Genomic DNA, 15,623 nt, shown 5'->3' on the forward strand with positions numbered 1-15,623 from the left:
AGTAGGTACACTCAGTGTCCTAACATTGTTTGGGGGCCCCAATGCAAAATCTTCAACACAGCTCTCAACTAACAGGGGTATTTTGTAATAGAGGTCAAAGGGCTGTCTTAGTCTTCAGGGCTCGGCTCGGGTGTAATTGCAGCCCTTCTACCCACTATGGAAAAGCATCAACGGCACTCCGGAGGTGATAGATGAGGTGACTGAGTAGGGTTCCAATCTGTACCAGTAGTAGTAATGAAACTCGTCACTCAAAAGGAAATGTTGCAAAACAAGGTGAATTTATTTGCAGTCCGTGGATCAACAGCTTGTTGATAACGTTTCTGTCCACATAGACCTTTATCAGATAAATGCTGTGTTGTTGAAGTGGAAGATGAGTATTCAATACTTATAGGGGATGATACGTTAAATGGACTGAAGGTGGTGAGAGGTATCTCTGTCCTGGGGTATGGTGGCTGAAAGCGCTTTCTGACTGTGGCTCTCAGCCACCTTACCCCACCGCAGACATACCTCTCACCACTTTCAGTCCATTTAAAGTGTCATCCCCTATGAGTATTGACTACTTATTTTCCAGTTCAACAAAACAGCATTTATCTCATGAAGGTCCATGCGAACCAAAACGTTATCCACTAGCTATTGATCCACGGACTGTAAATAAATTCCCCTTGTGACGAGTTTCATTACTACTTCTGCCCACTATATGAAATCAAAAACCCTTTACTCATTATATGGCGTATGAAGGAACAGCAAGTCTATCCTCCAATGCCAAAAAAAGGCATAAACTCAAACAATTCAATAAATACCAGGAGAAAACACAGAGCATGCAATAAAAATTGTAACAAATTTTATTCAAGTAAAGTACTACAAAAGACATGTATATAATAGTATGCATTTATGGACAAAAAACAGACAGTATCCACCCACAGTGCCCCACACCTCCATGCTGATAGAAAATAATCCCGGACTATGTCCCCGGGGAATACTTCAACCCCACAAGCAATGTTAATACATAGTACCCAGGCACAGTGGCCTAAATGTAATTACAATAAAGTGAACATCACTCAAGGGCATAAGTGTGAGAAAATAAACCGCAGTGTAAAATTGCGGTCTAAACGTGGGGAAATGAAGTCCCAGGGGCACTTACCGGGAGTGGAGGCAAAGGGGAACCAGGCTGTACCACCCCCGACGCACGTTTCGCGGCATCTCAGGCCGCTTTCTCAAGAGGGATATAGTAAAAAAGTCCAATCAGGACCTTAAAATAACCCCTAACCCCGGTCACGTGACCTAAACTGACCAATAGAAAAAGCGCCAACAGCGCATGCGCCCCAATCATTGCAAGAACACAAGGTCTAATTAGGACCTTGCAGAAAAACCCCCCAGCCTTAATCATGTGATCCCAAACTGGCAAATAGTAAAGGCACTACCGGCGCATGCGCTCCAGTCCCCGAAAGTCCCGCAGTACACCACAGGCATCATGTGTCACTGCACACAAACCGGAAGGACCCGGATGTGCGCACCGCACATAAAGATGCCGAGTGCAGAGCAGGGCCATGGAGCACTAGGAGCGATGCGCACGGCCAATTACCATAGAGCCGATGCCAGAGATAGATGGAGTCAATGGGGCAAAAAAGCGTACATGCGAAAAAATATTTATTCTGACCGCTAATTATAAATGGCATGGAAATGTACCAATATTTCCAGCGGTACATATGTAACAACATCAAAACATGACAGTCAATATATACATCAGAATGTAACCAATAACAAATAACGCGGCATGAAAAAATAGTGGATGCATAATACAAAAATAAAGATAAAGTTAGAGTTGCATTTATCAATAACAACAAGAAGCATCCAATATTATAATAGATAAACACTGTTGGCGCTTGAAGATGAATAGTCCAATTGTGTAGGCGGTCACATCTGATTTGATGTGCTGCACGAAATTCGATTTCTGATTTTAAACTGTCTGATACCACTCGAGGAAGAGAACGTGGAGCAGCGCAGGACATTGGCACAGCTAATGCAGTGTCCGCAAGAGAATGAGCCAGTGATAGGGCCACTTGAACCAAACGGGTTCTTAGAGGCGGGAACATAATGGCTCCGCACCAATATTTCGTGCAGCACATCAAATGTGATATACTACGCCACATGCCCGTGTCAAAAAATTTACGTTGGTCTGACCACTAGAGAGTTGAGGACACGTGTTCGGGAGCATGTGCGGGACATTGGCGCGGCTAAGTTGGCACCTGATCCAGCTGACATGAAAACGATCCTCCGACACTTTCGGTTACATCATAACAGCGATGGCAGTCTGTTGAAGGTGAGGGGGATTGATGTATTGCATATGGGCATCAGGGGTGGAGACAACAAGAGAATACTTGCACAAATGGAAACGAGGTGGATTGTGGAATTAGACACCATGACTCCAAAGGGACTTAATGAACACCTTAGTTTCGTCCCTTTTCTATAACATCTGCAGTATATTAAACTGTCTTCCCCTTTTTTTTTTTTTCTCTCCCCCCTTTCCCCCCCCCTGTTTGCCCATTGCACTGATATTTGCCCTGTCTAACATCGTGGTAGATTCCTTCCTCTTCCCCTTGTTGCTCGCAAATTCCATATCCCCCATTGATTCCGTGGCAGTTCCTTTTTGCTTTTATTCTTGTTTTTAATCTTGTTTATAACTTTATTCTCTTTTTTCACATTTATTCATCTTCAGTACACAGCATTTCCCCTGTCCGTGGATTTGTGATGTGACCGCCTACACAATTGGACTATTCATCTTCAAGCGCCAACAGTGTTTATCTATTATAATATTGGATGCTTCTTGTTGTTATTGATAAATGCAACTCTAACTTTATCTTTATTTTTGTATTATGCATCCACTATTTTTTCATTCCGCGTTATTTGTTATTGGTTACATTCTGATGTATATATTGACTGTCATGTTTTGATGTTGTTACATATGTACCGCTGGAAATATTGGTACATTTCCATGCCATTTATAATTAGCGGTCAGAATAAATATTTTTTTGCATGTACGCTTTTTTGCCCCATTGACTCCATCTATCTCTGGCATCGGCTCTATGGTAATTGGCCGTGCGCATCGCTCCTAGTGCTCCATGGCCCTGCTCTGCGCTCGGCATCTTTATGTGCGGTGCGCACATCCGGGTCCTTCCGGTTTATGTGCAGTGACACATGATGCCTGTGGTGTACTGCGGGACTTTCGGGGACTGGAGCGCATGCGCCGGTAGTGCCTTTACTATTTGCCAGTTTGGGATCACATGATTAAGGCTGGGGGGTTTTTCTGCAAGGTCCTAATTAGACCTTGTGTTCTTGCAATGATTGGGGCGCATGCGCTGTTGGCGCTTTTTCTATTGGTCAGTTTAGGTCACATGACCGGGGTTAGGGGTTATTTTAAGGTCCTGATTGGACTTTTTTACTATATCCCTCTTGAGAAAGCGGCCTGAGACGCCGCAAAACGCGCGTCGGGGGTGGTACAGCCTGGTTCCCCTTTGCCTCCACTCCCGGTAAGTGCCCCTGGGACTTCATTTCCCCACGTTTAGACCGCAATTTTACACTGCGGTTTATTTTCTCACACTTATGCCCTTGAGTGATGTTCACTTTATTGTAATTACATTTAGGCCACTGTGCCTGGGTACTATGTATTAACATTGCTTGTGGGGTTGAAGTATTCCCTGGGGACATAGTCCGGGATTGTTTTCCATCAGCATGGAGGTGTGGGGCACTGTGGGTGGATACTGTCTGTTTTTTGTCCATAAATGCATACTATTATATACATGTCTTTTGTAGTACTTTACTTGAATAAAATTTGTTACAATTTTTATTGCATGCTCTGTGTTTTCTCCTGGTATTTATTTTTCTGCCCACTATAGTTACGTTCCTAGGTATACTATATAGTGCACTAAAAAATGCCAGGACTGAAATCATCATTATTAAGTTAAAAGCTTTAATATTTATTGAGTTCAAGATATAAAATATTGGTAAAATCCAAAATATAGACACAAAAACACTTTCGTGGGTGAGTAACTGAGGGGACCTCAAAGCATTATTTCCTTTCTATAGGGTGAAACGCATAGATTAATTACCATAATTATATAAGTATAGTGCAATAAGGTTGGAATTATAATACACAATCAGTAGAAGTGGCCATATGCTTATCCCACAGTTTAAAATGTAACAGCAATAAACATATATAGTGTACTTTTTAGTAAGTCCATATTTTTCACTTTATAAGACGCACCTGATTATAAGACGCACCCCCAAATTTGGTGAAGAAAAAGAGAAAAAAAATTTTTTATGTTAAATGAAGGTGTGTATTACAATGCCAGTGTCCGTATTTCAAATCATATGTCCCTCATCCTGGTATCTATATAACCCCCATCCTGGCACATTGCCCCCTAATCTGGCACCTGAATATGGCCCCCCGGTCACTATATGCCCCCCTGCTGGCACTCAGATTGCCCCCCCTCTCTCTATATGCCCCCCTGCTGGCACGCACATGGCCCCCCTCTCTCTATATGCCCCATGCTGACATGCACACAACCCCCCTGTCCCTATATTCCCCCATGCTGGCATGCACACGGCCCCCCATCCCTATATTCCCCCCTGCTGGCATGGACACAGCTCCCCGTCCCTATATTCCCCCTTGCTGGCACACATGGCCCCCCTGTCCCTATATTCTCACCTGCTGGCAAGCACATGATAAAATAACAAACACTTAACTCACCTTCCGATGATGGCTCCTGCTCCCAACTCCCCCGTGGCTTTCCTGTGTCTGTGCTGACATCCTCCTCCTGCGAGGGCGCGCGGCAGCAGCTGCTCATTCAGGCACTTCATTGTAGCTTCAGGACCTTCCTTCATGTGACCAATAGGACCTGCGGTCACGTGACTCGCAGTGCACACTGGAAGTCACGTGACTGCAGGTCCTATTGGTCACATGAAGGAAGGTCCTGAAGCTACAATGAAGTGCCTGAATGAGCAGCTCCTGCATGTGCCCTCACAGGAGGAGGATGTCGGCACAGACACAGGAAAGCCAACGGGGAGCTGGGAACAGGAGCCATTATCGGAAGGTGAATATAGTGACGGCTTCAGCACCGAGGTGATGGACAGCGGGTGCAGTGACTATTACATGAGACTAATGAGCGGGAGCACATGACTTCCCGCTGACTCTGCAGCCTGCAGCCAACCCACCCCAGCCCTCTGACACCATGCCAGAGCTACCCCTCCCCTACTATATAGCACAGCAGCACACAGATTTGGATAAGACACACCCCCCACTTTCCACCAAAATTTGGGGGAACAAAAGTGCGTCTTATAATACAAAAAATACGGTATTTCACCCACCAGACATCCGATGCGCGTTTCACACATGCTTTATGCTCAGTATTTGTAAGGCATACCAATACGGATGTGGTGACGTGTTTCTATTATACTTGTCCTCTGATTTTTCCACTCCTGGTTTTGACTTACAAATACTGATGTAAAAAACTCACCAAATACTCAACGTGTGCACATGACCATGCATAGATTAACTGACAAGCATGAAATAGCATAATTTAAAAAGAATCAGCAACATTTTAACCTTACAAATTATTTATATGCTCATATAGCTCTTTCATAGAAAAATCCAGCAATACCTTTACATGGCCAGTCTGCTCCCCCGTTACTGAGAAATCAGAGTTTGATTTGATATGTAAATGAGGCTGTATATCTATAGCCTCTGTCACTCCAGCTCTTGCTCCCTGTCCAGAACCAGGTTCTCCTTCTCGACTAATGGCTTCTTTGCCTGAAATCACACAGCATAGAGGCCGTAAGTTATTCAGGGCAAGGCTGTGATGGGTGGGGATAAGGCTGGAGGGAGAGAGGCTTCAGATTTTCAGCCTCATTTCCATATCAATTCAAACACTGAATTCTCAGTAATGAAGACATGGATTGGTCAAGCTACAAGTCAGTCAAACAGTGGTTTGTACACAAAGAACTTTGGTAACAGGCTGTTAATACAAGTTGCGATGACCAGCCCATATGTGGCACCACTTAGCTAAGCATGAACATCAGGTCCTAACATCAGAAAGGAGTAGAATAATTTGGGACAATGAGTGATGTGTGTGATGAAAAGTATGTTGGTACTACATAAACATTTAGGTTCAGCATGTGAAATTTATGCACGTATTTTGTTATAGATATGTTAATGAAAAAAATTCCAGTAATTTGCATTTTATCTACAGTTGAAACCAGAAGACACTATATAAAAAGACACATGTGCATGTTTTTCTCAATATCTCAGAATAAATCTTTCCCGTTTTAGGTCAATTACCATAATTATTAATATTTGCCAAATGCCAGAATAATGAGAGAGGGAATGTTTTAAGGCATTTTTATTACTTACTGCACAGTCAAAAGTTTACATACATTTCATTGGTATTTGGTACCATTGCCCTTAAACTGAATGACTTGGGCCAAACGTTGGGCTATCCTTCCACAAGCTTCTCACAATAGTTGGTCGGAATTTGTGCCCCTTCCTCCTGACAAAACTGGTGTAACTGATCCAGGTTTGTAGGTCGCTGGCATTTGAGGTTGGCATTCACATTTTTTTACAATGCTCTCAGTATGAAAAATTGTGAAAAATAAGATTTCCAGAAGAAAGATAATATAATATACTCCCATAGATTTTCTTTCTTTGTCACTACCTAGGTCTGGCACCAGTAGGTGGAATGTGTGAAAGAGAGAGGAGCTGCAGTATAAATGAAGATATCGGTCTTGCTACAGCTTTCACAATTGCACATGAGGTGGGACACACGTGAGTGAGTTCCATATACTGTGTCTGTAATGTCTCCTATTTGCACAAACTACTTGTAGTGAAGACTGTGGTTCAAAGCTCAATGCACATTTACATACAATATACCTTATAACTGTCTCTTTAGCAATTGTAGTGGAAATATTATAATCTAATCAGTATACACATTCTATGTTTAGTAGATTAAAATATTGAGAGCCCACATTAAGTTACAATATTCACATTAAATTTGTACCACTGAAAATAGAAAATAAAAGTGGGGAAAAAGCGATGGATTTAAGGACTGTAAATAGAAAATATACATTTTATCTATATATATAAGAGGCATCGTGATTACTCGCTAATCCCGCCCCCTGCACAGTAGCTCCGCCCCCACCATATTACCACACATAATCCCGCCCCCTCACCACATTACCACGTCTGTATGAGGAGAAATATATATATATATATATACGTCTGTATGAGGAGAAATCTATATATATATATATATATAATACACGTCTGTATGAGGAGAAATATATATATATACGTCTGTATGAGGAGAAATATATATATATATATATATATATATATATATATATATATATATATATGTCTGTATGAGGAGAAATATATATACACGTCTGTATGAGGAGAAATATATATATATATATGTCTGTATGAGGAGAAATATATATACACGTCTGTATGAGGAGAAATGTGTATATATATATATACTGTATACACACGTCTGTATGAGGAGAAATATATATATATATATATATATATATATATATACACACACGTCTGTATGAGGAGAAATATATATATATATATATATATATATATATATACACGTCTGTATGAGGAGAAATATATATATATACACGTCTGTATGAGGAGAAATATATATATATATATATATATATATATATAAGAGGCATCGTGATTACTCGCTAATCCCGCCCCCTGCACAGTAGCTCTGCCATTACCACACACAATCCCGCCCCCCACCACATTACCACGTCTGTATGAGGAGAAATCTATATATATATATACACACACGTCTGTATGAGGAGAAATATATATATACACGTCTGTATGAGGAGAAATATATATCTATATATATAAGAGGCATCGTGATTACTCGCTAATCCCGCCCCCTGCACAGTAGCTCTGCCCCCACCACATTACCACACACAATCCCGCCCCCCCCACCACATCACCACACACAATCCCGCCCCCCACCACATTACCACACACAATCCGGCCCCCCCACCACATTACCACACACAATCCCACCCCCCACCACATTACCAGACACAATCCCGCCCCCCCACCACATCACCACACATAATCCCGCCCTCACCACATTACCACACACAATCCCGCCCCCCCACCACATTACCACACACAATCCCACCCCCCACCACATTTCCACACACAATCCCGCCCCTCCACCACATACAATCCTGCCCCCACATCACCACACACAATTCCGCCCCCCCACCACATTACCGCACATAATCCCGCTCCCCATCACATTACCACACATAATCCCACCCCCCACCACATTACCACACATAATCCTGCCCCCCACCACATTACTGCACACAATCCCATCCCCCCACCACATTACCGCACATAATCCAGCTCCCCACCACATTACCGCACATAATCCCGCCCCCCACCACATTACCGCACATAATCCCACCCCCCCACCACATCACCACACACAATCCCACCCCCTACCACATTTCCACACACAATCCCGCCCCTCCACCACATTACCACACACAATCCCGCCCCTCCACCACATTACTGCACACAATCCCATCCCCCCACCACATTACCGCACATAATCCAGCTCCCCACCACATTACCGCACATAATCCCGCCCCCCACCACATTACCGCACATAATCCCACCCCCCCACCACATCACCACACACAATCCCACCCCCTACCACATTACCACACACAATCCCACCCCCCACCACATTACCACACACAATCCCACCCCCCATCACATTACCACACAAAATCCCACCCCCCACCACATTACCACACATAATCCTGCCCCCCCACCACATTACCACACATAATCCTGCCCCCCCACCACATCACCACGCATAATCCCGCCCCCCACCATATTACCACACATAATCTCGCCCCCCACCACATCACCACACATAATCCCGCCCCCCCAACACATTACCACACATAACCCCATCCCCCACCACATTACCACACACAATCCTGCCCCCACATCACCACACACAATTCCGCCCCCCCACCACATTACCGCACATAATCCCGCTCCCCATCACATTACCACACAAAATCCCACCCCCCACCACATTACCACACATAATCCTGCCCCCCCACCACATTACCACACATAATCCTGCCCCCCCACCACATCACCACACATAATCCCGCCCCCCACCATATTACCACACATAATCTCGCCCCCCACCACATCACCACACATAATCCCGCCCCCCAACACATTACCACACATAACCCCATCCCCCACCACATTACCACACACAATCCTGCCCCCAACACATTACCACACATAATCCCGCCCCCCACCACATTACCGCACATAATCCCGCCCCCACCACATTACCACACATAATCCCGCCCCCCACCACATTACCACTCATAATCCCGCCCCCCCACCACATTACCGCACAATCCTGCCCCCCACCACATTACCACAGATAATCCCATCCCCCACCACATCACCACACATAATCCCACTCCCCCACCACATTACCACACATAATCCCACCCCCCCAACACATTACCACACATAATTCCGCCCCCCAACACATTACCACTCATAATCCCACCCCCCACCACATTACCGCTCATAATCCCGCCCCCCCAAAATGCACATCTTACTGAATCCAGTTTGTTTTCGATTTTACACTGTGAATAAAATGTATCATTAGTATTATTCAGATTTTTGATGGTTATTATTGTTATTAACTTCATTTTAATTTAATTTACTACCTGCGTAAGCGCTATTGAATGTTGTCATTATTTACTTTAGTTTAATCACCAGCAGCATTAATTAGATAGCAATGAGCGTGCCGAGCGTTAGCTGGCTGGAAACAGCTAGTTAGATACTATTTGGAATGATCTAAAATGGTAATACTTTTATCAATTAACGAAATGAAAAGTGAATGAAGAGAAGAGAAATGTACAGTAAATCAATATTTACGGTGACCACAGTTTGCCTTCAAAACAGCATCAAATCATCAATTCTTTTCAAGGTACACTTGCATATAGATTTTGAAGAAATTGAGAAAGAAGGTTGTTCATAACTACTTAAGGAACTAACCACAGATCTTCTGTAAATGTAGTCTTGTACAAATCCTTCTGTCTCAACATGCAATCACACATAGAAACAATGTTGAGATCAGGGCTCTATGGGGCTGTATTATCACTTCCAAGACTTCTTCTTTACTCTGAAGATGATTATTAATGATATTGACTGTACTTTTGGAGTCATTGTACTGCTGCAGAATATATTGAATTATGGATAGGAATGTGTGTGTGTATTTGTTCATGTTATAATGAAAAATTCACACTGCATCCTAAAACTTTTCTCACCCTCTCACCCAGCCAACCAGATCTCGGTCTTTGCACTAATTCAGGGCAAAAACCCCAAAACATGTGTCAGCAAATGCAGCATCTGATTTTCCTTCCTATCGTAAATTACAGTTGTGTGAAGAAGTGTTTGTGACCTTCCTGATTTCCTATACTTTTGCATGTTTGTCAAACATGACACAAGTAAACATAAAATGCAGTTTTTAAATGAAGGTCTTAGTTATTAAGGGAAAAAGAAATCCAAACCTACAGGGTGCTGTGTGAAAAAGTGACTGCCCCCCCACACACACTTACAACATAAATTAACTGTGGTTCAAATTCCCTAGCCTGATTACTGCCACTCCTGTTCTTAATCAAGAAATCACTTAAATAGGAGCTGCCTGACAAAGTGAATTAGACAACAGATCCTCAAAAGCTAGACATCATGCCGCTATGCGAGAAAATTCATAATGTTTCTGAGAGTGTGAGGCACTTTTTTAATTGCATATTGTTTAATCATGTTATATTGTTTTATGTTGTTTCATGAATAAAGTATGTATATACTATTTAAGTGTTGGCTGTGGGTGCTTGGTTAGTTCAATATAGTGAACCGAGCCAATTGATTTGTTATGCATTTTACACATGCAGCAAATATGTTATGTTGTAATGTATATGCTGAATATAGTGAGTAAAACACTACATTCATAAAAATATCAAATATTGTTCAAAAGACATTTGTCTAAAGATGTTTCTCCAGCATAAACATGTTGAGAAACTTTTGTAAAGGAACACTCTAAATTGGTTTACTCTTACACTATTATGTCTAATGTCTAATGCAGTACCTAAGGGTATGGCACAAAAGACAGGGATTCTCTCCTTTATCTTCCTGGAATCATTGAGCCGTATGCTGTCCCCTCTGGCCTTTTTTTTCTCTTAGCAAGTCCTATATAGAATAAACTCCTTAGTTGGCTAAAATTTCCCATCAATATAAGGATCTCTTCTTAAATAATTGTAGGCACGATATCCACTATGTCTACCATTATAAATGGTATATTTATTACATACCCTTATAAAGTATGTATTAAAACGTGATGAAGACTACCCTCCAGTTAAATTAAACACAACCCACATGATCTCTAAAATGACATCTAAAAAAAGAAATGTGGGGAAACTTGTTTTGAAAAATTTTATTTTTCAAAGTTGCATCTAATACACAAGTGATAGAAACAATATAAAGGTTTTCTTTTAGGGTTTAAACATTTATGGACTATGTTTTGGATAAACCAACAACATATGATTGTTGGGTGTTCAACCCTGGAGACCCCCTTAGATTGCATCATGTTCCTTCATCGTGAGGCTTGCCATAATAAGGAGGGGTTGCAGTACTTGTAGGAATGCAACACACCAATGTTTAGATCCTGAATATGCACTTAACAAAGCATTAAAGAAATAGCATTTTGTTTATTTACTATTGTGGTTTCATTTTTTTACTGAGTGTTGACCAAACTATTTCCCTTCATACACTAAGATTTGGCATGAACCATGATGGCATCGGTAATGGTTGTGGATCTCGTGGTCAAGAGACCGCCAAACTCATGGCTGCCCATATTACAATGAAGACCAATCCCTTTGTATGGTCAGCTTGCAGTCGGGACTACATCACTAGTTTCTTAGAGTAAGTACCACCATTTTCATTATTCCCCTTTGTCAACTAAAAACTAATCTCTTGACTTAAGGGGGTTTTACACTAAGCGATATCGCTAGCAATATCGCTAAAACGTCACTGGTTTTGTGACGTTATAGCGATATTGCTAGTGATATCGCTATGTGTGATACTTACCTCCGACCGGCTCCCCTGCTGTCCATCGCTGATCACGCGAGAATGTCCGGCTCCATTTCTCGTCGGGCGCTTCCTGCTGAGACTTCCTGCTGTGACGACGAGCGACGCTGGATGCGGGCGGGAGGACGTCAGGATCGCTGTGTGTGTGAAAGGTGAGTATCGTGCGCTGCGTCGCTGCTGCATCGCTGTGAGATCTTTCTGTATGAAAGCTCACTAGCAATCATTTAGCGATGCACCAGCGATCCTGACCGGGTCGGATCGCTGGTGCATCGCTAAATGTAAAAGGGCCTTTAAGCCGCCATCACAAACAGCGAGATCGCTAGCGAGATCGCTACTGAGTCACAAGTTTTGTGACGCAACAGTGATCTCACCAGCAATCTCGCTGTGTGTGACATGTATCAGTGACCGCCCGCCCCGCTGGCTATCGCTGATCGTGCTCTAATGTCCTGGACATTTTTTTTGATCGTTGTTCTCCCGCTGGCCAGCATGCATCACTGCGTGTGGCAGCGGGAGACGAACGATCAGCGAGCTCCCAGCGCTGTAAGCAGACACTGGGAGCTGGTATACAAGGTAAACATCAGGTAACTAAGCACGTGCGCGCTTTAGTTACCCTCTGTTTACCTTGGATACCAGCTCCCAGCGCGAGCACGCTTGTATCCTAGGTACACAGCGGCTAACTAAGTGACGCACGAGCTTGTTACCCGCGTCTCTGGTCCTGATCGCTGGTGAGATCTGCCTGTTTGACAGCTCACCAGCAATCATATAGCGACACACCAGCGATCCTGACCAGGTCATATCGTTGTCGGGATCGCTGGTGCAACACTATGTGTGACGGGGGCTTTATTTGCTTTGTCAATGAGAGGCATAACCTGCATGTATTTACAGTCATTATCATATTACTAACTACTGAAAGGGAATATATCATTAGAAAACGGTCTATTGTTTAAATACTTTATTTCTGTTAGGTTTTTTTGTTTTTTTTTTAAACATAACAATTGTTTATTTTTCATAGCACAATTTATTATATCATGTTTTATTAGGAAACAAAAAGAGATAAAAAAAAACCCTGTGTGCAGTGTATATGTTTGATAAAGATTGTGATGTGAAAAAAATGGCAGAAATTGTTTAAAATTACCTTTAAAGGGAACCTGTCACCTAATTTTTCGCATATAAGCTGTGGCCACCGCCATTAGGGGCTTATCTACAGCATTCTGTAATGCTGTAGATAAGCTCGCCCCCACCGATGTAACCTGAAAGATAAGAAAAACAAGTTAGATTATACTCACCAGGGGTCCGGTCCGGTCCGATGGGTGTCGCGGATTCGGGTCCAGCGCCTCTCATCTTCATGTGTTGACGTCCTCTTCCTTGCTCCTGTCACAGCTCCTGCGCAGGCGTACTGATTTGCCCTGTTGAAGGCAGAGTAAAGTACTGCATTGCGCAGGCGCTGGGCCTCTCTGACCTTTCCCGGCGCCTTGCTCACACTGCCCACAGAGGTTTTTTTAATCTCTTTTTGTTTCCTAATAAAACATGATATAATAAATTGTGCTATGAAAAATAAACAATTGTTAACAAGTTGGTTCAAAACCAGAGTATTTATATCATTAATAGAATCATCAGTCATGTTAGGAGGATAATTAGGGTCAAATCCAAAGGTATGGAACCAATGACAAAATCAAAAGACTATGGATGGGTTTTGAGCCCAGTGTTATGGACACGCAACTATCCAAGGGTAAACCAGGAGAGTAGTAGTTAAACAGCCGGTTGTCCATGTATCACAACAACAATCGGAACAGAGTGTTATTATGGAATCTTAATACAGCACTGTGCAGCTTGATTTGCCAGCAAATCCACGATTGGCCCGCCAATGAGATCTGATCCACGCTTGTTAAAATCAATAGAATAGATCATGCTGCCTAGAAGGGGGGAGTCTATGGGGTTTAGCCGAGTGTGCCACCCAGCAGAAGACGACACCATTAGTTTAACTAAATGAGAAGCTGAGCGGTGAGCAAGCTACCCAGCAATGTTATAAAGTTCTTCTTTTTTGATAGATTTATTTTGTGAAATCACTGGAATTAAACCTAATAGTAAAATTTTAATCTAGTCTTGATGGTTAACCAACTGTGATAATGTACACAGGCTATATTTTCAAAATTGTGTCAATGTCTGAATACTAGTTGACCATATTTAACATACAGTCATATGTTAAAGTTTGGGCACCCCTATTAATGTTAACCTTTTTTCTTTATAACAATTTTGGTTTTTGCAACAGCTATTTCAGTTTCATATATCTAATAACTGATGGACTCAGTTATATTTCTGGATTCAAATGAGGTTAATTGTACTAACAGAAAATGTGCAATCTGCATTTAAACAAAATTTGACAGGTGCAAAAGTATGGGCACCCTTATCATTTTCTTGATTTGAACACTCCTAACTACTTTTTACTGACTTCCTGAAGCACTAAATTGGTTTTGTAACTTCATTGAGCTTTGAACTTCATAGCCAGGTGTATCAAATCATGAGGAAAGGTATTTAAGGTGGCCACTTGCAAGTAGTTCTCCTATTTGATTCTCCTATGAAGAGTGGCATCATGGGCTCCTCAAAACAACTCTCAAATGATCTGAAAACAAAGATTATTCAACATAGCTTTTCAGGGGAAGGATACAAAAAGTTGTCTCAGAGATTTAACCTGTCAGTTTCCACTGTGAGGAACATAGTAAGGAAATGGAAGAACACAGGTACAGTTCTTGTTAAGCCCAGAAGTGGCAGGCCAAGAAAAATATCAGAAAGGCAGAGAAGAAGAATGGTGAGAACAGTCAAGGACAATCCACAGACCACCTCCAAAGACCTGCAGCATCATCTTGCTGCAGATGGTGTCACTGTGCATCGGTCAACAATACAGCGCACTTTGCACAAGGAGAAGCTGTATGGGAGAGTGATGCGAAAGAAGCCGTTTCTGCAAGCACGCCACAAACAGAGTCGCCTGAGGTATGCAAAAGCACATTTGGACAAGCCAGTTACATTTTGGAAGAAGGTCCTGTGGACTGATGAAACAAAGATTGAGTTGTTTGGTCATACAAAAAGGCGTTATGCATGGACGCTAAAAAACACAGCATTCCAAGAAAAACACTTGCTACCCACAGTAAAATTTGGTGGAGGTTCCATCATGCTTTGGGGCTGTGTGGCCAATGCTGGCACCGGGAATCTTGTTAAAGTTGAGGGTCGCATGGATTCAACTCAGTATCAGCAGATTCTTGACAATAATGTGCAAGAATCAGTGACGAAGTTGAAGTTACGTAGGGGATGGATATTTCAGCAAGACAATGATCCAAAACACCGCTCCAAATCTACTCAGGCATTCATGCAGAGGAACAATTACAATGTTCTG

General features: G+C 42.5%; 1 protein-coding gene across 1 annotated transcript in view; it reads left to right on the forward strand.

The window, feature by feature from the left end:
- The window catches only part of ADAMTS10 (ADAM metallopeptidase with thrombospondin type 1 motif 10), a 322,067-nt gene that overhangs the window by 179,164 nt on the left and 127,280 nt on the right, over nt 1-15,623 (forward strand). The window contains exons 10-11 of the mRNA XM_073544180.1: nt 6,712-6,817; nt 11,924-12,070. Of these exons, the coding sequence (XP_073400281.1) occupies nt 6,712-6,817; nt 11,924-12,070 (253 nt within the window). The remainder of the gene's footprint in view (nt 1-6,711; nt 6,818-11,923; nt 12,071-15,623) is intronic.

Source organism: Dendrobates tinctorius, unplaced genomic scaffold (assembly GCF_039654945.1).
Source record: "Dendrobates tinctorius isolate UK_male_01 unplaced genomic scaffold, ASM3965494v1 ptg000011l, whole genome shotgun sequence".
In the NCBI taxonomy this organism is placed as follows: Eukaryota; Metazoa; Chordata; class Amphibia; order Anura; family Dendrobatidae; genus Dendrobates; species Dendrobates tinctorius.